The sequence below is a fragment of the Trachemys scripta genome, chromosome 5 (genome assembly GCF_013100865.1).
Source record: "Trachemys scripta elegans isolate TJP31775 chromosome 5, CAS_Tse_1.0, whole genome shotgun sequence".
NCBI classification, from domain to species: Eukaryota; Metazoa; Chordata; order Testudines; family Emydidae; genus Trachemys; species Trachemys scripta.
This window is the reverse complement of record NC_048302.1, coordinates 123,162,739-123,190,310: the sequence shown is the minus strand read 5'-3', so window position 1 is coordinate 123,190,310 and position 27,572 is coordinate 123,162,739. Positions and strand designations below refer to the sequence as shown.

The window sequence follows — 27,572 nt, the reverse complement described above, 5'->3', positions numbered from 1 at the left end:
GCCCCCCCGCCCCGCTACTCTCCCCCCCAGCCCTTCCCCACAGCCCCCCCGCCCTGCTACGCTCCCTCACCTCTACAGCCCCCGGCTAATCTCCCTCCCCGCAACTCTCCCCCTCCCCACAGTCCTTCCCTAGAGCCCCCCCTCGCTACCCCCCAGCTCCCCTCCCCCCCAGCTGCTTCCCCCAGCCCCGCTCCCTCCGTGCCCCAGGCCCCGCCTCACCGAGCGGCAGCAGGCCGTGGGCCAGCATGGTGCCGGTGCTCCTCCGCAGGTGGTAGTGGACGAAGGCCGCGTCCTCGCTGCCCAGCCAGCCGGCCAGCAGGTTCTGCACGGTGAGCCCGGCCGAGCGGAACTCGTTGGGGGTGAACACGAAGCAGACGGCGAACACCAGGTAGGCCAGAGTGAAGGTGACGGCGGGGCTGTCCATGGCCCCGCGCCCGGCCCGCTCCAGACGCGGCTGCGAGTCCGCCCGGCCCGGCCCGGCCCGGCCCGGCCGCCGCGCAGTGCCCTGGGAGAGGAAGTTGTGCGGCGAGACAGAAGGCGGCGATCCCCGGCGTGGTCCCCGCCCAGCGGGCCACCAGCCCCCAGCAGAGCCGGCTCGGGACCGTCCCGGGGGCGGGGAAGCTACAGCGGGCTGCAAAGCCAGGAGAGGCCCCCGGGCCGTAAGCAGCCTTCCCGGCCCGCCGCGAACTCTAGCTCGGCTTTCGTGGACAAGTCTCCGGCTCCTAGCCCGTGTGACGCGAGCCTTGAACACGTAGCCAACTCCTGAGCGAGTTATCCAAAGTCCTCCCACAAGCACCGGGCTTCTGGGCTTCGAGGGCCAAAAACTTCATTGCAATCGGCCCCTTGATTTTTTAGGCAGAGCCGGGGCCATTTCACACAACGAGGCTGTCCTGCGTGCCCCCGTTGGTGTAATTCCCTACCAGCTCACTGCCTGTAGCCGAGTCAGCTCCTCCACTGAGAAGCCGGCAGCATGAGCTCTGGTCACAGGGGCTGTACAAGGGACTGACAGCAGGGGATCGATCCTGAAACTGATTCCTGTGGTCTTGGTCAAGTGACACAAACCAGCATTTTCCAACTTGCGCACTTAACGTTAGGCGACCAACTCTAGAGGTGCTGACCATTGCTAGCTCCCACGGACTTAAATGGGAGCTTTGAGTGCTCAGCACCTCTGAGAATTAGGCCACTTTTAATTTGAGTATTTTACTGGCTGAGCTAAAAATGGTAAGGGCTAATCTAAATTCTAAACCAGCTAACTATTAATGTGCATATAGTGTTCCTTGGAAGTCAGTGGAACTCCACACGGGTGTATGGCTTCTTCTGTAGAACTGGGGCCATGACTGAACAAACCTTCCTCTGGGCTTCGGTGTGGTGTGTTTGTGTTGTCCGTCTGTTTAGATTGTGAGCAGGGAGGGACTGTCTCTTAATATATGTTTGTATATTGCCTAGCCGAGTGAGGCCAAGACCCTTTGGGTACTACTGTAATACAATAATAACTCGTAATAACAATTGCAGGAAGAAGTCTTTTTTCTTCTACAGCACCAAGTGCGCTGTCTGCACTTCATAATAATCATAATCATTAACACTTTCTGTTGAAAAGCAGAGAAAAACTGCATAACTCCAGATGTATAACAGAAAGAGCATCACGCAGTGTTGTAACCTGCCGTTAAATAAATAATAATAACCCCCCCCCCATGGATATCAAACCCCAGATACATTGTGGAGCCCTAAGTGAATATGTTTTTGCTGAGAGACTAGAATTCTTGGTCCTTTTTACATTTTGGCAACACTTGTCTTGAATGACCTTGTTATGCCTAGAAAAATATATTGAAATTAAACTGAATTTCAGAAATAAATAAGTTTTATTGGCTTGGTGCTTCATAAATACCAAAGGTTTCAGAGTAGCAGCCGTGTTAGTCTGTATCCGCAAAAAGAACAGGAGTACTTGTGGCACCTTAGAGACTAACAAATTTATTAGAGCATAAGCTTTCGAGGACTACAGCCCACTTTTTCGGATGCATACCAAATATATAAATACCAAAGGTCCTTATCCTGCAAAAGGGACCCACTTGTGCATACCCCTTGCTCACACAAAGTCCTGTGCAAGTCCAGGGACTGAATCCTGACGTGAGGTCAATGCAGGTGTAGGGATCCACCTACCAACGACTTATTATGGCATTGGATCACTTATTATGGCATTTGTGCCCATGTGAGCGTAAGAATCCTTGCAGCATTGGGACTTGAAATAGATAATTGCAATATTTATATTGCAGTAAAATTTTTAAATAATATGTGTATAGGATTAAAGTAATTATTTGCCCAGGTTAACTTTTGTTGTAATAGAGACAGTTGTGGGGCTGTTTCAGTGACCTGTGCTCTTTATTAGTAAATATTACAGCCTGTTCCTTGTAGGAAACATTTATTTGAAACGGAATATCTTTAGGTCTCTCATTGGCTTTCCTGAGCTGACCAACATCAGCCCCTGATTCTGAGCCCCCTGAAGCCAGTGGGGAGAATTTTGGTGCTTAGCTACCGGGAGCGAGATGAAAAAGTTCTCCTGTTACACCCTCATCCCTAGAAAACTACATTTCCCAGCATGCCTCACGCAGCATCGCTTAGTTCTTGAGAGACTTGGCTGGGGAGCTTTTATTAGGTGGGTGCCCCTCCCCCAGCCCCCTCTTTGATTGGTCTGTTCATACCGAGGCCACCTCTGACTTGATAGGTTTCTGGCCTGTCATTGGCAGAGTCGAGCTAACGTTGACATTTGAAATCCCGAAGCGGGCGCTGCGGCGAGTGGTGTCGGCTGGTTGCTTGCCGGTGAGGGGGAGCGGCAGCGCCGTGAACAGGGGAGGCACCCGGGCAGCCGAGCGCACAGGCCAGGGCTCAGGCCTGGAACTCGCCGGCAGGTAGGAGCCCCTCCTCTGCCCCCGCTGTGAGGAAGCCGGCGGGGTGGTGTGGGAGCCGGGAGGCGCTGAGGTGTCGGGTGGGCTCCCCGCTGAGGGAGCCTGGGGCGTGGTGCGGGGCTGGGAGGGGGATGTGCGGGGTGGGGGGCTAATGGGGTTCCCTAGGCATGGTGGGTTTGGCTCCTGTCGCCCCCCCCCCCTCTCTAGTCTGTCCTCCCTTCCCCGTTGTTTCAGCTCAGTGGTAACGTCTGTGGCTGCTCGGTGTGGGAGTCGCTGCTTCATTGTTGGCTCTGCTGGTAACCGCATGTCCTGGTGATTCACCAGAATAAAAGGCCATCTTTTGTTCCCGTGAGATGCGTGACGGGGACGTGGGGGACGGGAAGGGGGTTTAATCATCAGCTGACTTGGCAGTGGCATGACCGGGATCTCCTCCGCTCGCTGAGGAGGGTGTGTCACTCTAAGCCCGCGCCTTTGAGTTCTGTATTACCTTGGCAGACTTGCCTTTGGGGCTGGGACTTACTAAACGTGATGACTTTTTGTGGTTGGGAAGTCTGAGTAAATCAGCCTGGCAATCATGTCTTCTAGTTATAAATAAAAACATTATTTTCATTTATGCTTGCTGCTAACTTAAATGTTTTTTTTTTACATTGATATTATCATCCCAATAACTGCTCTTACTGAGTGCTAAATATAAGAGCTAAATATTGCCAAAAAACTTAGTTTTTAAAAAATGTGGCATGTTTTACACATGTGCCCAAGGTATCTTTTAAATATCAATGTTATTCTATGACTGATTCTCAACCTATTTACCATTGTGGGCCACATCCAGCTCTCTGTGTATTATATGGGCCACATCCACACAATATATACTACCTGTATGGCCCTGACGATGTCATATGGGCTGTAGCTGTGTGCTGATTGGGCCCCAAGTGGTCTGTGGGTTGAGAACCACTGTTCTATGAACTGTACATAGACAACGTGCATATGCCAGTATAGAACACTGGGCATGCAAAGCATTGAAGCTACCTGTTCTTCATGTCTTGTGTTCTGCTGAACAACTGAAGGCATTGTTCATAATGCTCCACAGAAGTCTCTTCTCTCTACGCTGAATAGTCAATGCAAACTTTTAAGTATGCACAACTGTATGAGTATTTGGGTACGCTGTTGCCATGATCTTAAAGTTTGACATATATGCCAAAATGTACTACTAAACAGTTTTAGCTGCACCTCTTCTAATTTCAGGTTTTGTGCATTCTGAGGCATTCACAGCACTTGGTCTGAGAAACTGGAGTTGACCTTTGTGTAATGGCCCATCCACTCCCAGTCTTTATTCAAGGCTAATTTAATAGTGTCCAATTTGCAAACTAATTCCAATTCAGGGAGATTGAATGTACTCTTGTACATTGGCCAAACCGGACAGTCTCTACGTAAAAGAATAAATGGACACAAATCAGACGTCCAGAATTATAACATTCAAAAACCAGTTGGAGAACACTTCAATCTCCCTGGCCACTTGATTACAGACCTAAAAGTTGCAATATTACAACAACAAAACTTCAAAAACAGACTCCAACGAGAGACTGCTGAATTGGAATTAATTTGCAAATTGGACACCATTAAATTAGGCTTGAACAAAGATGGAGAGTGGATGGGCCATTACACAAAATAAAACTATTTCTCCATGCTTATTTCCCCCCCCGCCCCCCATAGTTCCTCATATCTCCTTGTCAATTTCTGGAAATGGGCTGTTTTCATTACCACTACAAGCATTTTTTTTTTTTTCTCTCCTGCTGATAAAATCTCACCTTAACTGATCACTCTCCTTATAGTGTCTATAGTAACACCCATTGTTTCATGTTCTGTGTGTGTGTGTGTGTGTGTGTAATATATACCTACTGTATTTTCCACTACATGCATCGGATGAAGTAGGCTGTAGCCCACGAAAGCTTATGCTCAAATAAATTTGTTAGTCTCTAAGGTGCCACAAGTACTCCTGTTCTTTTTGCGGATACAGACTATCACGGCTGCTACTCTGAAACTAGCATTTATATAATAATTATTGAATGCTTGCTTTCACTGTGCGCTAAACTTGTCTGTCTTTTGTCCTCGATATAAAATCCACTGAAAAGTAAGCATACTATAATTGTGCTCCCCATGATCACACATAAAACCAATCAGTCTACAAAGTCCAATGAGCTGTGTATAGGCTCCTTTATGTCAAAGGTGACGTTGAATGGGAAAAATTATATTCCCTATAAAGCTCTTCTGGTTCTCATGCTAAAATATTATACACAGTATTTATGTAAATATGACCCTATGGTTCTATGTGCCTTATTGTGTCTGCTTGAACTGTTGAGTCACAATTTATATTTGAGGGGGATGAATAACTGACATCCTAAGAAAGTGGGAGGAAATGCATATTACACCTATATGCCTTCTGTACCATTTCAGAACATTAACTATTAAAAGCTCTGTTCAAATAAGGAGTTTGTAGAGCTTAATCATGATGCATTATAAATAAAATGTAGAAATTTTGCAGGCATTCTGTTTCCCCTGCAAAAACTCTGGCTACGCCTAGCTTGAATGTCATGACAACTGCATGACTGCACATTCCTGTCAGGTTTGGGTGAAAGGGGGGGAGGGAAGAGAAGAGAACTGTAGTGACCATGTTGTGTTTAAAAGGCAGAGTTGCTGATGTAATATTCTATGTATCTGCTTTTTCAATGTATTGTAGTACGTTAACGTGCATAAGGATTTAGAATATTCGTAAAACTCAGTTCTGTGGCTGTTAACCATCAGCTTGGCATGCTAGTGAAGAAAGACTAAGTGTCCAGTTATCTGAAAGCACAGTTGTCTGACCACACCCTCTCATTCACGTGTGGGCATGTAAATGTGTTTAATTTCTAGAATGAGTCTGCAGATTTTAAATGGCGAAAACATCAGTGATGATCTAACAGCAGAAAGCTGTTCCTTCCTTTTCCCGTCACCAGAGTCCACAGGGAGACCTTCTATCCTTCGTCCATCACAAAAAGAAAATCTGCCACCAAAAAGTGTAGCAAAAGCTATGAAGGTATGTCTGCATTTATGTTAGCCTCTTCCTTCTCACTCTTAAGAGAACAAATCATGTATGTATTGTTGGGGGCTTAAAAATATTCAATCAGAAACTACTTTTTTTCCCCCTCCCCCACCTCAAAGGTAACTTTTCAAACTCCTATGCGGGATCCTCAGACTCACAGAATCTTGAGTCCTAGTATGGAAAACAAACTTGAGACTACTTTCACACTAGATGATTGTACTGAAGTTCTAGGAGACCTTCATCTGTCTGAATCCAGCAATGCTGCGTGAGTAATCTACGCTTGATCTTCTTGCAAATCATTAAGGCTATTAAGAGTGACTAGTTTGTGAATGCAATATATGTTGAGGATGTCTATCTCTCATTATAAATTTGTCTGCATAATCAACTCTGACACTTTCATACTTGTCAGCAAGTTTAAATTATACAAGAAAAGCAATCTAGTGCTGCAATTAAAAATGATACAGGGGAGCCTACATAGCTGGAGCAAAAATACCCTAGTAATAAGCAGTACTACAATAGTAATTCCTGTGTTTTATTCCCAATGCTTTCACTGATACTGGTCAAAGGAGTCTGACTAGAGGCAATGCTTGAGTTATACCTATAAAACGATGCTGTGAAGACAAGCCCTTAGACTACACCTTTGTAACTAAGATACTCCCCCTCTTCTCCTCCCCCCTTGCCCCCCCCAAGTGGTACTCACTTGTAAGTAGGGCTGTCGATTAATCGCAGTTAACTCATGCAATTAACTCAAAAACATTAATTGCAGTTTTAATCACACTGTTAAACAATAGAATATCTATTGAAATTTATTAAATATTTTGATGTTTTTCTACATTTTCAAGTATATTGATTTCAATTACAACACAAAATATAAAGTGTACAGGGCTCGCTTTGTTTTCTTACAAATATTAGCCTGGTAAAAATGATAAACAAAAGAAATACTATTTTTCAGTTCACCTCATACAAGTACTGTAGTTCAATCTCTTTATCGTGAAAGTTCAACTTACAAATGTAGAACTTTTTTTGTTACATAACTGCACTCAAACAAAACAATGTAAAACTTTAGAGCCTACAAGTCCACTCAGTCCTACTTCCTGTTCAGCTAATCGCTCAGACAAACAAGTTTGTTTACATGTGCAGGAGGCAATGCTGCCTGTTTCTTGTTTACAATGTCACCTGAAAGTAAGAACAGGCTTTTGCATGGCACTGTTGTAAATATCTTGCAATGCTGGCTACGTGCCAGATGCGCTAAAGATTCATATGTCCCTTCATGCTTCAGCCACCATTCCAGAGGCCATGTGCCGATGATGATGATGATGATGATTGATGATGATTTCAGCTCAATAACAATCCAAAGAAGTGCTGACCGACGCATGTTCATTTTCATCATCTGAGTCAGATGCCACTAGCAAAAGACTGATTTTGGATGGTTTGGGTTCTGTAGTTTAAAAGAGTAACACTCCGCTGCCGAAGACTTCTGAAAGCATGCTTTACACTTCATCCCTCTCAGATTTTGGAAGGCACTTCAGATTCTTAAACCTTGAGGCGAGTGCTGTAGCTATTTTTAGAAATCTCACATTAGTACCCTCTTTGCATTTTTGTCAAATCTGCAGTGAAAGTGTTCTTAAAACAAAGAACATGCTGGGTCATCATCAGACTGCTATAACATGAAATATATGTCAGAATGCGGGTAAAACAGAGCAGGAGACATACAATTCTCCCCCAAGGAGTTCAGTCACAAATTTAATTAATGCGTTATTTTTTTAGCAATCATTGAAGCATGTCTGCCAAAGTGGTGCCCAAAGCATAAAGGGGCATACGAATGTTTAGTATATCTGGCATATAAATACCTTGCAATGCTGGCTACAAAAGAGCCATGCAAACGCCTGTTCTCACTTTCAGGTGACATTGTAAACAAGTAGCGGGCAGCATTATCTCCTGCAAATTGTAACCAAACCTGTTTTGTGTGAGCAATTGGCTGAAGTAGGACAGAGTGGACTTGTAGACTCTAAAGTTTTACATTGTTTTATTTTTGAATGCAGTTATTTTTTGTACATAATTCTACGTTTGTAAGTTGGACTTTCATGATAAAGAGAATTCACTACAGTACTTGTATTAGGTGACTTGAAAAATACTATTTCTTTTTTTTTTACAGTGCAAACATTTGAAATAAAAATAATAAAGTGAGCACTGTGCGCTTTGTATTCTGTATTGTAATTGAAATCCATATACTTGAAAATGTGGAAAATATCCAAAAATATTTAAATAATGGTATTCTGTTGTTTAACTGTGCGATTAATTTGTTTAATTGCTTGAAAACCCTACTTGTATGGCATGGGTTTTTTTTGTTTTGTTTTTGTCCCGTGTCATTTTCTTCCCCCCTTCCTCTGCCGCAGAAAATCACTATCTCCAAGCTGGCTAAAAAAGAACTGGATCATCTTTGACTAGTGGTCAAATTCTGATCTCAAACCCAAGCAGCCCTTCTGAACTGAACAGCAGTATTTGGATCTAGATCTTTAGGCATGGTCACTAATTTCTTAGTTGTAATTCATATGCCAACTAAACTTATTGCTCCTATATCTCTAAATGTCTGGGTCTGACCTGTAGGGATTAAGTGACTTTTACAATGGCAAAGTGGAACGTTTATTGATGGTGTTGTACAGTCATGATTCAGGCGGAAGTAACAGCATCTCAAGAGCTACTGCTTTTGTTGTCTCCACTCTCCCTTTCCCCATGCTACAATGAGAATGCTTGTGTTGCTGCACAGTCTAGTACTGTATTTGTGGTAAGGAGCATCCGGACTTTTAGGACTAGGAAGAAGAAAGTACTACAGACGGAAACTTTCAAAGAACGGCACTGTTGTGCATAGTTCTCAGGCTCTTATTGGTTAAGTACTGAAAGAGGATGGGAGGGGTCTGATTACTTACACAAGAAGTCTTGCAGAGAAGAGACTCACAGGGTGGGGAGACCATAGTGAACCATATCCTTTCTTGCTTCCAACTTTATCACGCTGGAACTTTAACTGGTTGGCTTTTAATTATGTTTTCCTGTATAGCTTTTCTGTGTGTGGCATTCATATAACTATTTTTGTACTCTTTTTTTGCAAAAGAGGCAAAACAGTGAGAGGAAACACTTTTTCAGGAAGTAATGTCTTAATGCACTATAGTCTGTACATGAGCTACAAATTGGCAAACGAGCTCAGGGGTGTCATGTTCCCATGTCATTAGAATGTGTCTGTAGTGATTATGCATAATCTTTCTATAATCTAGTCACTTACAGCAGTCCGTTATTTCTTCTGTTTTCTCCCCCCCCCCTTGTGTTTTTCCTTGCCCTTCTGTTTTTAGCATTCTGTTTTAGTCTTAGCATTCAACTTCTGTATTCAGAGCAGTCTATGAAACATTATGAATTCTGGCATACGATTGCAGGGGAGGGGAAGGAGTGTTCACTGATGAGGTTGGGGGGAGGGGGGGAGGGAGGAGAGAGAGTCAACACTGACCAGAGAAAGCAAAGGATGGAATGGAAGAAGTGAGTTGTGTTATAATTTGATATATTATGCTGATGGTCACCCCCCATTCTTACAAACCCTGTATGAATATCTACATTAGATACAGATAATGATACACATTCCTGGACTAAGTATTGTAGAAGTTTTCAGTATTACTGTGTACTGTGGTACATATTCAGCCTATCCAGAGAGTTATGCTCTGAATTTCAGCCTCTCTTGTAAAGCATTCCTGGGTGGGGTTGAGGAGAAAAGGAAGGGGACTCCGCATGTGTTTTCTATATGAGCACAATGTGAAAGATCTTGCTGGCTTTTCTCTAATCCCTGAACAGCAAGATACCAGGGTGGCTCTTTAGAAAGAGGCCGAATTCTCTTGCTTTTATGATGATCTCAACCCTCTCACATCCAACTCTTTTCGTGTAGCATAAAGCTTTGCAAATTCCAGCATATGAGTTTGAAAATGGTTTGTGGTGTGTGGTTTTTTTTGTTTTGTTTTGTTTTTTAATGGTATCTTAGTGTTAAGATGGCTAATTATAAATTGACTTTATTTCTGTGTAACAGAAATCAACAAGCAATTGAATTTGAGATTAAAACTACTAGAGAAAATGCACAAATGCAGGAGGAAGCCAGTGTTGTTCCTTATCCAGATGATGAGATGCCAGTGAAAAGCTGTGGTACATACAGCATTGATTTTGATAACTTAAACAACATCAATCCATTCCAGAGTTCCTCTCAGATGCAGAATTCTCCTGAGAGCCTAAAAAAGTCTCCTATATTATCTAGCAACCCTGAAAAGACTTCTGAGAAAAATGATACAAATTCTCTGCCACTGGATGATACACTTCCTGTTACTTCCCCACTGACTGCTGCAATGTCTGAGAGAACAAATCTAAATGCAGACATCCTTATTGGTGTGACAAAAGAGACCGTTTCCAAGGATGTAGTGCTGTCAGGTAATGAATCCAAACCAATTCCAAATGACACTGAACAGGATATAAAGCCCACTTCTGGTGAAATCAGCAAAACCAATTCTTCCAACGGATCAACACAAACGCAGAATTCTCCACCACCTGTACAAGGGTCCTACAACTTTGATCCTAACAGCTCTGATGTAACCCACCCTTTCAAAACTAGGGATTCAAAGCTACAGAATTCCCCAGTAGCAGAAAGAACTTCAACAAAAGAGTCAAAACCTGAAGAAGAGGCTAGCTTCTCCAAGGCTGAACCTGTAAAACTAGAATTTGACTTCACCGATAACACAGCTAGTAAAAGGCCACCTCCTAGGAAACTAGGCAAAAGACCTGGAATTAAGCCTCCTTCCAAGAAAACTGCTATAGCTCTAGGGAAAACATTGGAGAACTCCGAGGCAAAAAGCAAGAGTAAAACAGAAAATGAAATTCCTGTTTCCAATGCATCTTATAACTTTGACTGGGACAAATTTGATGATCCAAACTTTAATCCATTTGGAGGAGGTTCCAAAGTTTCTAGCTCACCCAAATGCCCTAAACCCAACACTGAAAAAGCTAATCAGCAAGAGGAACAGGATAGCACCTTACCAAAAAGGGAATCTCTTCCAGCAGAGCAAATTAACAGAATTGTTGTTGCAGATGAGACTGCTGAAGAAATAGTGCCTGAAACTCAGTAAGTAAATCTTTATAATTGGACTTGTAGAACTGCCTCAAAGACCTTTCAGGACAAGATGATGCCCAAAAACTCATGGGTGCAGAAATCTGTACAGTTCTGAGAAATCTGTGCTTGTGCCTGTGAACAGATTTTTTTGTTTTGGTGTTGAGACAGTCTAAAAATTAAAAATACCTCTGTCTTCTTTCAGAAAGTGAAAGATAAAAGAGCATCAGATCTGTGTGCCTGCTCTCCATTCACCATTGCTCCCGTTATGCCTTCAAAATAAATATTTAATGGGGAAACAGGGTAGATATACTGATCTGTCACACCCCTTCTGCTGTAGATGTTAAAGCTTGGAGAGCTACCAGATAATGGCTGGCTCAGTAGCAGGGAGCGGAACAGACTGGACAATTGTCCTATTTTACACTCTTAGCCTAAAATCAATTCCTCAGTGGGGCCAGAACTTCACCTCTGGTACCTACCCCTAATATTCTTAGGGAGTAGGACAAGAGCAAGCAAGGAATAAATGACACTCTTGTTCATCCTATTATTCTATAGTAGGGAGTTTACACTGCTTTCTGGTTGTGAACACAATCTGTAATATAAATGCTTCTCACAAAATCTGGAGCTGGAAGAAAAAGTAGTAATATCAAGGGACTGGAACTTTCCTCCTCTAGTTAATTTTAGGTGGTAGGGTATTGAGTTTTGAAGTCCAGTTTTAACCACTTACATGCCAACGACTTTACTACAGAACATATTGGAAACAACTAGCTGTTTATCCAGGGTAGAATCTATTTCATTTGACAGGAATGAGTAATATGTGCTCACTATCCTGGTCACACATACAGAGCCACCTATTATTGTTAAAATTAGGATAAATATTAAATTTACACTGCCATCAGCTAAAGCATTGGACTACTACAGTGAGGCTTTATGGAGTGTCTATAAAAACTTTGCTACTGATATTAGACCATGTTAAGGGAAGGGTGGGAAACCTGAGTTCTGGGGTTTAACTCCAACAGAGCCCTTTTCACAGAAATGCTGCAGATTTTAGAAGTAGAAACTCTTTTTAAATCTAATCTCCCTGCTTTTTGTTAATGGAAAAGGCTGTTTGGCCATTCTGTGGCAGTCATGACTTTCTATACATCCATAATAGCATTCTAGTTTTCATGGGAGAGGTATGTAAATTCATTCTTACCTGCTGATTGTTAATGGAGAGTTTGTTGCCATTTAGAGACCATTATATGAGGGGTGTTGGGGTGGGGATAAGGCAAGCTGTCAAACAAGCTTCCTATGCTTAAATGACTTTTAGCCAGGTCTAGGAACATATTTAGACCTTTGAACTGACTAGATTACTATGACTTTAACCGTTTGTTTAGTAGCTTCCCTGAAGAAAAACCAAGCAAAGATGAAGATAAATCTGTAGTTCAAGCAGAAATGGAAGAGGAATCTACAAGAGAACTAACTATGGTAATGTGTATCTATATTTAAGATATCCAGTTCTTGGTAAAACCATGTTAAAGCAGTTTTCTATTTCTAATAAAGTTGCTGTTCTCCCCTTCTTGCATTCCCTTCAGCCTAAAGGTGTAACTCTTACAGATCCTCAGACTTCTACAGTGAAAACAAAATTGATTTTAAAAACCAATGAAAAGGGGTTGGGTCCTGTTTGTGCCAAATCCATAAACTCAGCCTGATATAACCAAGGAATCAAATCCGTATCATGGAAAATATCTATCTAAAATCTCTTGATTTAGTTGACAGCATAAAGTGCACAGGCTGAAAACTTAATTCAAGGGTGAGGAATCTGATAAAATGCAGCTCTGCCTGATGAGGATTAATACAATGTGTTGGGTTAACAAATTCCTGCTGCTGTTGAAATCTTCCCCATGGACTCTTTCGGCTAACTCTCTTAACTGTTTAACACACTGATTTAACCATCACTAATGTGTTTAAGTGCCATAAATACACTATGCCAGTCATACTCCCAGTGTTCCATATTACAAACTAAGTGTATGTCTGCCTTCCAGGAGAAAAAAACAAGCTCCGATACCTCACCAGTTGATGCCCACAGTCAAGATAACTTGCCTTTAATTGGCAGTGGAACATCCCCTTTGGCTGACCAAGAACATGAAGCCAATTGCAAGAAAACTGAAATGGCAGTTTATATAAATGATCCAACAGTAGTCACTGAGTCTGAAGAGTACTTCAGACCCTCAACAGAAGGTAAGAGCAGTTGCTCTTAGCAAGGCGCTGCAACAGAACTGGACACACATGCTGTTAAAACAACAGCTTTGTATGCTGTTTTCCTCTACTTCCGTTTTAAGTTACAGGAACAAACCTCTCATTACCAATTCTAGTTCTTAATGTTTCATCCTGCCTATCTTTAAAGGGACAATCCTTAAATTCAGACAGGAAACTCTTCCTAAGATTACTGAAACTGATGGAAGTTTAAAGAAAAGATTTGTTACACTTAACAATCGAAAGCATTGTTTACGCTCTGTTTCCCTGTAATTGTTTCCTTTTGTGCACGTACCACCCAATAGCTATTTTAAAAGTTGGGGGGGGGGGGGAGGAAGAGGAGTCATTTTAAAGCCACCAAAATTAGCAGGGTTGTTGGAGCTGGTGGAATATCCAAAAATACATTTTTCTCCCCCTGCCCCCCCCTTTCCTTTTCCTTCCCCCTTCAAAAACTGACTAGATTTCATGTTGACATTGTCCTGTTAAGCAATTGACACTAAATAACCAGGTGCCAAATCCAGTTGTAATCCAAACAATACCACTGCACCTGTTTAGTGACAATAATATGGTTTCTAATGGGTTTCACTTGGCAGGTTGTAACATTAGAAAAGCACTTTTTTGTTGAGAATTATTCTTTTCCGTTCATAAAAACACACATTACCAAAGTGCCAGCTATACAAAACACACACCTATTGCACAATCTTGACACTTACTTCATACAAACCCATAGGACCCACCCTGTCCTTGTTATGGTACAAATGGCCTTTCCTGCATTTTCATACCTTTAAATAGAGAAATCGCAGAATTACAACTTTATTAAAAAATAAACTTCTGTAGTCTGCTGCATAACTCAAGATTGTGTATACTCAAAACTAGAGGGCTAGGTCTATCCTTGCACATTAAGTTCACTTGTTCCCCTTTTTACAATCTATCACAAGCCTCTTAATAGGTTGGTGGATCATTTTGGAAAACAATGACCTATGGTAACAGTAGCTGTATGTGTAAATCTGTGCATAGATTGAACTGTCAACGATATACTAAAAGGAGAGAGTCCGTAGAAGAGCAGCGCATCCATTCTTGAGGACACCTCCATGTTTAAACTTAAAGATGCGTACTAACTTGTCAATGACATCAAGACACTTAAATCATTGTGTTTAACTCTTCTCCCCCCCTCCCCTTCCCCCCCCCCTCCCCAAATAACCTGAGTTTTAAGAGGAGAGGTGGGGTTGGTGTGTTAAATCCCAACTCTTTCCCTTCTAGGCTGAAGTTCAGGGTTCTTTTCTCCTGCTAACAAATTAATCTAACAGGGGTATAGGAGTTTCTCTTTGCTTTCCATCAGTTTCAGATCAATGACACTTTCCATCCTGCTCTATTAACAACTGTATGACAGCATTAAATCACTTTTATTAATATATTTGTCCTTTTCCAGTTCTAGGAATGGGCATAGAAATAGACTACCTGGAACAATTTGGTACATCCTCAGTAAGTATCTAATTAAGCAGTTAAACTTGTTGGCTCAAGAGTAGGGATGGGGGAAGAGGCTTAGATCTTATTGTTCTCTCCACTAGGTTGCAGGTTCAAATGTGGCCCAGTTGGGAGTAGCAGTTAATGTCTATCTACTCATGAGATGGTACAATGGGTTGAGCTCAGTCTTTCACATGCTTCTGCCCATCCCCAAACTAACTGCTGTCCTTGGCAGTCTAGCCAAGGCTGAGGTTTGAATAATCCTATCTTCTGGAGAGAACACCCCACTTGGAAGTTTCAGGGTTGGCTATGCTACAAAGTAACACATCATTCAATGTGAGTAATATCTCACCTATCTCTCCCCAGTTTAAAGAGTCTGCTTTGAGGAAGCAATCATTGTATTTGAAGTTTGACCCTCTGCTGAGAGACAGCCCCAAAAAGCTGGCTCCTGGTACTACTGAAACAATAAGCACCTGTGTAATCAATGCACCATTTCAAAGTGGGTAGGTATAGATTTAATCCTAAATTATAGCCCACAAATTTTGGTTTTGAACACACTCTAATTTTAACTGTTTGTTTTTAGTCCTCTTTCTGACTTCAGTAGGCTGCCTTTGGAAACCCCAAAGCCTGCAATGAAATCTCTTCAAAATGAAGAAAAGCCTAAAGGACTGGATCTTCTGGGAACTTTCCCAGCTCCAGTAAGTAAATCATAAACATGTCAATTTTCATGTTAGTGGATTTTTGGATGAGTTCTTCTAGTGGGAAGAATAGACAACCTTTATCAACTTCTTGCCTGCTTAGTGTTCCTGCACTGCTGTGGGTTAGTGTTGGTGTTACAATTGCCAGTACCCTCAAACGGGGCACATGCATTTAATGTTTGGCTTAAAATTACACTAAGATATTGTGTGTCCGAGTACAGCAATTCAGGATAAGGAGGAAATTCCAACACTAAGCACTGGCCCTCTTGGGTGGGGGGAAATCTCACTTGCTTACCATAACCTTAAGCTAAATTCTTACAAAACCTCGTATGACGAGAAACATTTTGTACATGATCCTTTAAACTAAATTTGATTTAAATGGTTCTCTGATGCCTAATAGCATTGATCATATCTCTGAAAATTGGCGCTATTAATGGCATGCAATGTTTCTGATGTTAAACACTAAAACAGATTTGCTCTTGGATAGTGGACTCCTAGACTGGTGTCATTACATGTTGCCTTTCAGTCCCTAGAGGCATCTCAAATTCCCATTTCAGTCAAAGCATTCTTTTCTAATACAGCTGACCCCATGTAAGGTGATAAATGGGTTTTCATTGCAGTTCCTCTGCTTCTTGAACAAGCAGCACTGTGTCTGTGCCAAATTCTACAATTAAACATAGTTTTAAACTTGACTGTCCTTGTATAACTCTTGATGTGGATGTGGATGTAGGTCTGTTTGCCCAGCAGTAATGCTTAACTTGCTGTGGGGCAGGGGAGCTGTTTCTGTATCTGCTGTTCATGAATAGGCAAATAGTGCAGTGTGCTGCATCTCAATACAGCTATAGTACTTTAACTAAGCAGTTTATGGGGATAGTTTTGGGCTTAAAATAATGTGAGATAATTTGAATAGATTGTAGTATAGCTGATGTGGTAGCCACTCAAACTTTTTTTTCCCTTCTTCTCCACAAAGGATACAGTTCCTCTAATTCCAGATATCTCAACTAGTAACGCTTCACCACTCTCTCCTTTTGCTGTGCCAATCAACACTGCAGTTGACGCTATTATAGAAGTGCTGAAATATAGCCAAAAAGATATGGATACAGCTGTTGAAACAGTTAAATTAGAGGTAAGAAGAAAGCTTTAAAAGCCTTTAGGAATGTGGCACTTACTTTTGAAAAGGCTTGTCATTATAACATTTCCTCTCTTTTTGAGTTACTCGGCACATACTGGGCATCTATTTCAAAAGTTGTTGTTCTCTCTTACCCTCCCCCCGCTCTTTTCCTCTTTATCCCCCTCCCCGCCCCTTCCCCAGCTCCTTCCGGTTTTGAAGTACAGTGTCCCATTCCTAATGAGTTACTGCTTGTTGCTTACATGGGTAGAATAGCCTGCACCAGCATCTTCAGAGTTGGAGATAGACTTGCCATACCCCATGTGTCCAATCTTCTAGACTTACTACCTTTTTAAGTAGGCTCCATCCAGGAGACTCTACTAACAAGAGACCTTTTGCCTTGTTTGGTGCCTTCAGAGAAATTTTAAACTCCCACATAAAGGGACTAATGTAATTTTCATTCCAAAACAAGTTTTGATAACCGTGAAGCAAGATGAGTTGCCTAAGCAACTTGATCCTGGGCAAGCAGTGTGGAGGGGAAAAGAAACCGTCTGCCAGCTGTACTGAACTACAGGTGATGGGGACCATATTTCAGAGGAGCAATCAGCCATGGTGAAAGATCCTTAAAGAGAGCCAGGTTATGGCAGATGAAGCCACAGGTTGGCTCCTTTTTTTTTTTTTTATTTTATTTTTTTTTTATTTTTATTTTTTTTATTGAAGGGGGCAAGGAGTAATAATGCAACCATAATGGTTTATTAATTAATAATTACTCTTATTATTCTGCTCTTCATGCTACAAAAGGTGTTTGTCATGAAACAGGGATTCAGTGCTAATTTATGAACAGTGTAGCCATCCCTAAATTACTGCACTTGCTCTTAAAATACTGAATAAACTGTAGAATTTAGTTTAAACATCCAACATAAAAGATACTTTTGTCAAAGAGTGCTCACTTCTTACATATCTCTTGTCCCAAATTATCTCTGCTTAGGCATTGTCTAGTTACATAAACTGGTGGAGGTGTGCTTTGTATATGGATAGCTTTTTGTAAAGAGAAATTTCAGATTTAATAGTCGCTTTTTCTTGTCTTCATAGAATTTCTTCAGCAAAGGTTTTCAAATTGGCAAATCCCGTTGAGAACAATAGAACTAAGGGTATAGAATGTCCTTAGTAAAGATGGCCAGTACCTACAGTCCATCTGCACTTTTTAGTGTTTCCACTCTTCTTCCAGATAGCATGGGGTGCACCATCTTTTCTTAGACACTTTGTTCCCCAGTGGGAGGCAGAGGCCATATTTGCCAAGAGCAATATTTGTGACAAGAACAAAAAATGATAGATGCCTTGAAAAGAGAGTTCTTGATAAGTTTCTCTGAAGGAGGAAGGTGGTGTGTGTGTGGTGGTCTTTGTGTGGGGTGTGGTTTTTTTTTTTGGGGGGGGGGGGTTTAATGCCTTGTTGTGACAACATAAGGGGAAGAATCTTATTTTTACAAATCAGTTTCTTCTAATCTGGAGCCACAAACACTAATATAACTTCATGGTTATTGCATGGCTTCACTACAGGACAGAGTCATGTTTGTCTGGGGACCTTAACGGTGCATTTTATAACTTAAAAGAGAGCCAACCATTTTAAACTAAGACTGAATTTCCTGGGGTTATAATGCTTATAATGCTTATAATGCTTATAACTACTAGGATAGTTCCTACATAGCTAATGTGTTGGGTTTGTTTTTGGTTTGGTTTTTCTCAACTGTAACTCCATCTTAATAATAACTTGTCTGAGAATGTAAGGTTATCCTTGTTCCCTCCAAATTTGTGTGAACACAACAATTGATTCAACCTGCAAATTGACACTGACCTGAATAGATTAAAAGAGTTGGTTGCATGCTGTGAGTCAATAGTGTAAAACCTCTAACAGTGAGGGAGTAAGATCCCCTAATTTGTGATATAGGGCAAGTCTACTTGGAAAAAACAAGTCTGTGATCCATGTATGAAGAAATAGTAAACTTAGTCTTGCTGTGTGGTGCAACAAACACCAGTGCTGTGTGTACAGGGATAGCATCAGAAGGTCACTTGTAATCTGCTTTAAAACAATTTTTTGTGTGAATCTTTTTGACTTAGAAATGTTGAAACTAGTGAGTACACTATATCACTCAGTGTACTGATCTGTCTCTGACTGTGACTTGTACTAGAGCTTTCTGCCATAACTGACACTTACGAAATCGTGTCCATAGGGAAAATTTTACCGTCTGTCAATACCTCTTTAAGATACCCTTCAGGTTGTTCTGAATGTCAGTTTATCTCAATCCCTGTTAAATTTAGAATTTTTTTTTTTTTAAGGTTCAAGAAAAGCAGATGGAAGTCTTAGAATGGAAAAAGAAATATGACAGGCTTTATATGGAATACCTGGAAATGGGGTAAGTGCCTGCTAATTGTACAGCTTGACTTATTGCTTTTGATTGCTTTCTCTAATCTATATTCAATATTGTTTTTTAGGAAAATTGTTGCAGAGTTTGAAGGTACAATAACCCAAATGATGGGTAAGTATACTGAGTAAATGGAACACTACTTGAGATTGGCTTTTGCTTAGACCTGAAGGGCACGCTAAATGTATAGGTGTCTTTGACACAAGAATATCTAGTACTCTTCTGGCTAGTACTTTAGTCATGCTGTCAATACTGCATTACATGTTCTTCTTGTATCATACTGAATCCTTGGAACAGAGATCAGAGCTAGAAAAGTTGTGTTTATGGACAGATTTCTAAAGTAGAGTATGCACAGTCGTATTCACCTTAATTACACAACTAAGGTACTTGCATGTTTGCTTGACTTGTACAGACACTTGCATGTAGCAAGGTAGGTGCCTGATTTGTACCTAACTGAGGCATGCACAGTAATGAACAGCTATGGGCCATATTGCGGCCAATTCAAGATAGTCCATTGGAAGCTACAAGTTCCAGTTTCTTACTAAGCAACGTCCACAGCTTGATACTAAACGAGAACAATAATCTGTTTCACTTCTGTAGATCACACACAGCCATGTCAGTGGAACCCTCTGGTGGACACTTCTTGTTTCGACTGTTTGTATATATGACTTCTAAACTGCAAAGGCATTGATTAACACATCAGCCAAAAGCTTGTATCTCGAGTCATAAGAACATGAGAATGGCCATACTGGGTAAGCCCAGGGGTCCATCTAACCCAGTTTCCTGTCTTCCGACAGTGGCCAATGACAGATGCTTCAGAAGGAACAAACAGAACAGGGCAATCATCAAGTGATCCAGTCCCAGCAACTGTCATTCAGGCCTAGGGACAACCAGAGCATGGTTGCATCCCTGACCATCTATTGATGTACCTATACTCCATGAAATTATCTAATTTATTTTTTTAATCCAGTTATGTTACAAAGGCCAAAACTATCCCCTGGCAATGAGTTCCACAGGCTGACTGTGTGTGCATTGTGTGAAGAAGTATTTGTTCATATTTGTCTTAAACCTGCTGTCTAGTTCATTGGGTGACCCTTGGTTCTTGTGTTACATGAAGTGGTAAATAACACTTCCTTATTCGCTTTCTCCACACCATTCAAGATTTTATAGACCTCTGTCATACCCCCTCCCCTCCTTGGTCATCTCTTTCTCTAAAATGAATAGTCCCAGTCTTTTTAATCTCTCCTCACATGGAAGCTATTCCATACCCCTAATTTTTGTTGCCCTTTTCCATTTCTAATATCTTTTTTGAGCTGGAACAACAAGAATTGCACGCAGTATTCATGTTGTGGGTATACCATGGATTTATATAGTAGCATTATAATATTTTGTCATCTTATCGATCCATTTCTTAATGGTTCCTAACATTGTTGGCTTTTTTTTTTTTTTTTTTTAATACTGCCACTGCACATTGAGTGGATATTTTCAGAGAACAATCCATAATGGCCCCAAGATTTTTCTTGAGTCATAATGGCTAATTTAAACCTCCTCATTTTGTATGTATAGTTTGGATTATATTTTCTAATGTGCAATACTTTTGCATTTATCAACACTGAATTTCATATGCCATTTGGTTTCCCAGTCACCCAGTTTTAAGAGATCCCTTTGTAACTCTTCAGTTAGCTTTGGATTTAACTATCATGAATAATTTTGTATCATCTGCAAATTTTGCCACTTCACTGAGCCCTTTTTCCAGATTTATGAATATGTTGAACAGCACTGGTCCCAGAACAAATCCTTGGAACACTATTTACCTTTCTCCATTATGAAAATTGACCATTTATGAATCTACCCTTTTGTTTCCTGTCTTTTAACCATGAGAGGACCTGCCGTCTTATCCCATGACTGCTTACTTTGCTTAAGAGCCTTTAGTGAGGGATGCTGTCAAAGGCTTTCTGAAAGTCCAAGTATACTATATTAACTGGATCACCCTTGTCAACATGCTTGTTGACAACTCCTCCTCCCCGCTTCTCTTTTCCCCACCCCCTCCCACCCCCCGAATCCAAATAGATTGGTGAGGCATTATTTCCCTTTACAAAAGACATCTCGCCTCCTCCCCAACAAATTGTGTTCATCCATGTCTGATATTTCTGTTCTTTACTGTAGTTTCAACCAATTTGCTTGGTACTGAAGTTAAGTTTGCTAGCCTATAATTGCCAGGATCAACTCTGGAGTCTTTTTAAAAAATTGGTGTCACGTTAACTATCCTCCAGTTATCTGGTACAAAAGTGACAGGTTCCATACCACAGTTAGTAGTTCTGCAATTTCATGAGTTCCTTCAAAACTGGTCCTGATCACACATTACTGTTTAATTTATCAAATTATTCCCAAACTACTTCTAGTGACACTTCAATCTGAGACAGTTCCTCAGATTTGTCCCTTAAAAAGAATGGCTCAGGTGTGGAAATCACCCTCACATCCTCTGCAGTGAAGACTACAGCAAAAAATTCATTTAGCTTCTCTGCAATGGCCTTGTCTTCCCTGAATGCTCCTTTAGCACCTCAATTGTCCAGTGGTCTTACTGATTATTTGGCAGGCTTCCTGCTTCTGATGTACTTTTATTTATTTATTTTTTATTTTTGCTGTTAGTCTTTTGCTAGTTGCTCTTTTTGGCCTGCCTAATTATATTTGATTTACCAGAGTTTATGCTCCTTTCTATTTTCCTCAATAGGATTTGACTTCCAATTTTTAAAGGATACCTCTTCTTCTACTCTGTTTTAGCCTTGGTGGCTTTTTTTCCCCTATTACTATTTAATTTGGGGTATACATTTAGTCCTCATTTTAAGAGTAAGCATGCTAAATCTGTGCATAATTTAGATTAAATCCTTAATTAAGGAAGACTCATGTTTACAAGAATGACCTTTCTATGATGCTTGTCCGTTGGTCCTTTTAAAGAGAATTCTTCAGGAAAGGTAATATGGCTGAGTGTGCTAAGAATTAAAGGTTTAGTAAGGAAGGTCTCATGCTACAGTAATGTCTGGTCCTATGTCTTTAGTAACTGGGACGAGGGGGTGCTTTGCTTTAAGAAAAACAAACACCCAGCCCTCTTGAGGTTTTGTTTTGTTTTGTTTTTTTCATCTTTAGAGGATGCCCAAAAACAGAAGGAGCTTTCAAAAAAGGAAAACCAGAAGATACTGGAGGAGAAACAGCAAGTTCTGTCAGATCTTAACTCCATGGAGAAGTCTTTCTCTGAACTCTTCAAACGATTTGAAAAACAGAAAGAGGTTTTAGAAGGCTATCGCAAAGTAAGATGATGGAATGACACTGGATACTGTGCTTCCAAATCCCAAACAAGACTAAGGCCCTGTCGAGAGTGGGGAAATAGCTGATCTTCTAAAACCCCTCTCTACACTAAGTGTAAAGTGGTCACTGTCAAAATTAGACTCCCCCTAGAAATGTGGCTGGTTAACATCTCAAAGATGTTAGTACTTAGGGTAGACCAGGTTCAAGCCATGTTTTAAAATGCAGTAAATATGGTTTAAAAAAAATCCTTGTGTTTTTAACTGAAAGTACTCCACATCTTCCTGGCTGTCTTCATAGTTGCATCAAATTGTGACTAGTTTAGTGTCCTATCCTTTTCTATCACTAACAATTGAACGAGTGACTGTGGGGAGGAGATTAGATGTGTCCAAAGACAACCTGTCTCTGGATTATTCATAGGTTCCAAGGCCACAGGAGGTTAGACTAGGTGATCACATGAGCCAAGACCATTTCTAGTAGAAGGATCTGGTTCAGGAGAAGTCTGCCTATTACATTAGCCCTTGGAGACCCTAACTTTTATATCCGGACTCCCTTGCGCCAGAACTGTACGAACCAAGGCGGACCAGGCCTTTGCTCTAAAAAGTCTCACTCAAACCCACTTGTTCTGTCTGATCTTAAAGGTAAACTAACAGGTTGAAGGATAAGTGGGAGGAAAGACAAAGGTAACTTACTTGTCTTTTCTCCTCCCATCTCACTGTAGTGGCTTTTGTTGCACTGCATGGTTTCATACTTGGTATTAAATATTTAATACTTGATTCAGCTGAAGCAGGGTCCAAATCCTGAATTTTTCCCCATCATCTTCTACCTTTCCTGGAAGAGGGTGGATTTAGCTTTAGTTTGAGCCAGAGTAGGGGGTATATTGATTGAACGAATAGCAGTGGCACAGAATGAAAAAATTTCAAGAACATGGTGGCTTTTGGTAAGAGAAGAGATAAAGTTGAAGATACAAACTGGAATGAATTTCTCCTTTGTTGGTATTTTGAAGATAAGTGAAAACAGAGGTGGAAGAGAACAAGTGGCTGTGTGTTGAGGAAAGATCTGACCTTCTGCTCTACCCTTAACTGTTTGTGTTCTTGAACAGGTCTTTTTTTAAACAAAACAACCCTGCAGTAGTAGAGTCTTGTCTGCCTCTGGGGTAATGAGGTTAAATGCAAACAACCACCTTGACACTAACTGAACTCTCCCATTAAATTGGAATAGAATGAAGAGGCTTTGAAGAAATGTGCTGAGGATTATCTTGCAAGGATTAAGAAGGAGGAGCAGAGATATCAAGCACTGAAGGCACATGCTGAAGAAAAACTGCATCAGTGAGTACTTTCTCCTTCTTAGTCCCTGATGTTTACCTTTTTATGTAGGGTGAATTCACAAGCAAAACTCCCCTTGACTTCAGTGGGGCCAGGATTTCACTTTAGTGTCTTAATCTCAAAACCTCTCTTAGAAATATTGTAACCACTTCTAAAGTGGAAGAACCTAGCTTGACTTCAGACCTAACTTGCTAGCTGTTTTGAATTAAGTCAAATTTAAACGTTAGCTCACTTTCATTCCAGAGCAAATGAAGAGATTGCCCAGGTACGAAGCAAAGCCAAGACGGAGTCTGTAGCACTGCAAGCTACTTTGCGTAAAGAACAAATGAGGGTACAATCTCTAGAAAGAAGCCTTGAACAAAAGGTCAGTTTAAGTATCTGCTACTTGAGTGGGTTTTAAACTTGTAATAAGCTAAGTTCTAAACTAGCATCAGAACTGGTGTTCTCATGAGTACCACCGTGAAATAGCAAGGAGTCTGGTGGCACCTTAAAGACTAACAGCTACCCCCTGATACTGTGAAATAGGAGTCTTGATTTTATGTCTCAAATTTTGGTATGGCAGAACCCTTTGATACTGAGAAATGCAATCTATCTACCCTTGCAGAGGCATCTATTGTGAATAATGGGTTCATTTGCATAGATGAGCCTCAGAAGTGACTAACAATATATAGACTTCCAAGACTGGATACTAGGTGAACTGTTGAAATGGTGCAACTAAAATACAGGTTCCGGTTGAAAGTGAACAGTACACCTTGTCCAGGGAATAAGGCTTAAATATGATGGCATTGTATCCGTTCTAGATGCATTTTGATATTCATAGCATTGACTATTGCAAGGGTTCTCAGACTTTTGTACATTTAAAACACTTTTTTAAAAAAAATATATTTAACACCATTATAAATGCTGGAGGCAAAGCAGGGTTTGGGCTGGAGGCTGACAGCTCACGACCTCCCCATGTAATAACCTCATGACCTCCTGAGGGGTCTCAACCCCCAGTTTGAGAACCCCTGGACTATCATGTTCCAGTATGTAAACTTGTAGACCACTACCAACCAATAGACAGTATTGTTGGCTGACATTTTTTCAATGGCCTGAATAGTCAATTCGGAAAATCCCAGTAATCTGCAAGTGCAGGGTTTCATATTTGCATGTAAATTGTTATTGCATAGTCTAATGTCACAAATGGGCTTACCAAAGATCAGTGGCTCACTGTAAGTTCTTCAAATACTCATTCATGCAAAGCTTTTTCCCTGCTTTTGGTATGTCAGCAAAACCAGTGCTTGTCACTAGTATCCTGCTCCTATATTTAACTGATACTATAGTGCTATTGAAAGGAACAGAGTGGCAACTAATTCTGTGATACTACTGACGTTGGTATGTCTTCCCCCTGTATCCAGCTGTCGTGGAGGGAAGTCCCACACCCAACCTACTTCCTCCAAATTTAACTTTTTAAAATTCTGTGTAGTGGGATCACACTATCCACTTGTTGTCATAAGGATTAACTAGTGGAATCACAGAAGCATTTTTAAATACTCCTCGCTTTAGGAGAATGAAAGCATTGAGAACCAGCATCACCCATGCTATAAATGTAGTTCCATATTGAATTGCTTGAGCCATTTATGAAGTGGAAAAACAGGCACCAGTAGTAGGTATGTTGAAGGTTGTATCTTCTATTTAGTTGTAAAGAGAACTTACAAAAGTGTGCAACAGTCTAACAGTCAAGACTACAGTCTAAATTTTAGACACTGCCTGGAAAGTTAAGGAAATAATGTAATGTTGCTATCCCTTCAAAATCTAATCAAGATATGCCTCCTTAGGATGCCTTGTTCCAAGTCTTTACTGCATTTACGGAATTTGAGCATTTGTAATGGAACTCCTCCTATGAATGTGTTGCAGTTTGTTCTTGACTCACTAATTCTTTTGTCTTCTTAACAGGCAAAAGAAAATGATGAACTAACAAAAATCTGTGACGACTTGATTTTAAAGATGGAAAAAATCTAATATTTGGACTGTTGTACATATGTTCACTCTCAGATTCATTCTGTCCTTTTTTTCTTTGTGTGTTCAGTGACTTTTTAATTATGTATGTTGAAAGTAATAAAAAGTAATAGATTTCACTTGCACTTGTTCCTTCACGTAATGTTGGCTGTGTATTGGCTATGAATGTGGAGTGTCTGCCTAACTTAGAAACTCACTAGAATGAGTAGGTTCACCACGTCTATGAAAAGTCAATTGAATAAATGAGCAAGTGTAAGTTTCACTCACATTTTGTAAATAAATTTGGACACTCATGGCTCTTAATCCCTTAGCCATGGCAATCTCCTCAGGGGCTCTGGATTAAAGGTCTCAGTGTCCCACTGGTTACACCAGCCCTCTGTTTGCCTTGCAGTTAACAAGATGTGCACCCCAAATACTCTTGAACCATTCCCCTATGATATCCAGCCCATTACTGATTACTCACAGAAATCCCAGCTACTTTGACCCCCAAAGGAGCAGCATACACCAGTTTTACCTTAAATCACCAGTCCTGTCTTGTATCAGCATTTGTAATAAACCTTTTGTTTTATTTAAGAAAGAATACTGATTTCTCTAGAAATCAGTGACACAAAAATGATTACAATACAAAACAGTCATAAAACCCAAACTAGGGCCTGAACTTACGAATAGTTAACTTTCCTATCTAAGTAGGCCTCCTCCACCATGTTCATCCTACAGAGCTGGCTAGTTTAACAGGAACCAGGATCTGTTTTTCCATGAAAAAAACTAGCCCAGATCAACAAGATGCCTCTTGATTAGATCCAAAGTGCCTTTTCTCTATCTCATGTTAGAGTATAACAGTTTCTTGCCTTTATTCATAGGGTCATCCCTTGTCTGTTTTAATGTTTCAATTGTTTTCAGTTGTTTTTTGAGGGTTTGTTGTTGATGGGACAATGGTAGACAGTTGAACATTGCATTACATCACTGGCTAACCAGTGCCAACTCCCTCTGGTATAAATAGGCAATCACTAAGTAATTGATTACTCCTCTTAACCTTAAGGACATAAACTTCAATATAGTTACATTATTCCTTAAATCAAGCCAGGATAATTAACATTGAGAAGTTGCAAGCTTTCACTAGAGATCTTACACATGTCATTTTACAGACACTGAGCAATGTATTTGACATGAGTATGTCAGGTCTGAGGAGAGTTGTTTGCAAAGAACAGGGGACCCTTGATCAAGGAGCTGTTGTGTCACAACCTAAAATAAAGACATTTGAGATTCAGTTCTTTAAAACTGCAGCTCCTGTTTTGAAATATGGCTTAAGGCCTTGCAGTGTTTCCTATTACAGTCAGCACTGGAGGGAGGAATTTTGCCACTCAGATGCAACTTCGGGTACACATGGAGCTTCACACTGCAGGGGCAAGCACTAATCAGTCCATGCTAAGGCAGCTTTGACCTCTCTCCCTCCCTATAGCCCTGTATTAATATCTCCCTGTTAATACTGCTTTATTAGCCATTTTTTTTCCTTACTTAGATTAATTTAGTGTTCATGAAAGTGACACTCATATAAGGTAGTAAGTTATTCACAGAACAGGTACCTCACAGCAAAAATTTCCCATACTTTCCTCTGCCTGTTTCAACTTTAGCCAGCAGGGATGGCTGGAGGATATTGACTTTTGCTCTGATTTGCAATGGATTTAACCAGCTAGCCTTAGAGCAGAGAACTTTCCACTACATCAGTGGTCTTAAGATATATTGCTCCCTGGGATTTTTCTTTGAATATTAATTATTTCCATTAAACATTTTTGGGGAACTAGTTACTGTGATGAATCTTCATGGATTTCATGATTTTTCCAAAAACAAGACTACAGTGCCACATATTTCCACAAGGTGTAGCTGCTGCCCTTTTAAAAAGACTATATTTTATCTGTAATA

The 27,572-nt window shown here is 40.8% G+C and overlaps 2 protein-coding genes across 5 annotated transcripts in view; one reads left to right on the top strand and one right to left on the bottom strand.

Moving 5' to 3' along the window:
* TMEM129 (transmembrane protein 129, E3 ubiquitin ligase) overlaps positions 1–479 on the bottom strand; it is a 22,242-nt gene extending 21,763 nt beyond the window's left edge. Inside the window, exon 1 of the mRNA XM_034770958.1 lies at positions 220–479. Within this exon, the coding sequence (XP_034626849.1) occupies positions 220–424 (205 nt within the window). The 5' untranslated portion in view covers positions 425–479. The remainder of the gene's footprint in view (positions 1–219) is intronic.
* Positions 251–25,771, top strand: TACC3 (transforming acidic coiled-coil containing protein 3). 4 transcript variants are annotated; one of them, XM_034770955.1, is made up of 16 exons: positions 251–388; positions 5,808–5,970; positions 6,096–6,241; positions 10,040–11,119; positions 12,481–12,571; positions 13,129–13,324; positions 14,769–14,821; positions 15,170–15,306; positions 15,387–15,501; positions 16,472–16,627; positions 18,944–19,020; positions 19,100–19,143; positions 22,174–22,334; positions 23,551–23,657; positions 23,898–24,018; positions 25,590–25,771. In XM_034770955.1, exons 2-16 carry the CDS (start codon positions 5,809–5,811, stop codon positions 25,653–25,655), a joined length of 2,712 nt encoding a protein of 903 aa, XP_034626846.1. In that variant the 5' UTR covers positions 251–388; position 5,808; the 3' UTR covers positions 25,656–25,771. The 4 variants fall into 4 exon arrangements, with proteins under 4 accessions (XP_034626846.1, XP_034626847.1, XP_034626845.1 ...); XM_034770956.1 differs by lacking the exon at positions 251–388 and adding an exon at positions 2,753–2,903 and having other exon boundaries at positions 12,484–12,571; XM_034770954.1 differs by lacking the exon at positions 251–388 and adding an exon at positions 2,754–2,903.
* The last annotated feature ends 1,801 nt before the right edge of the window (positions 25,772–27,572 follow it).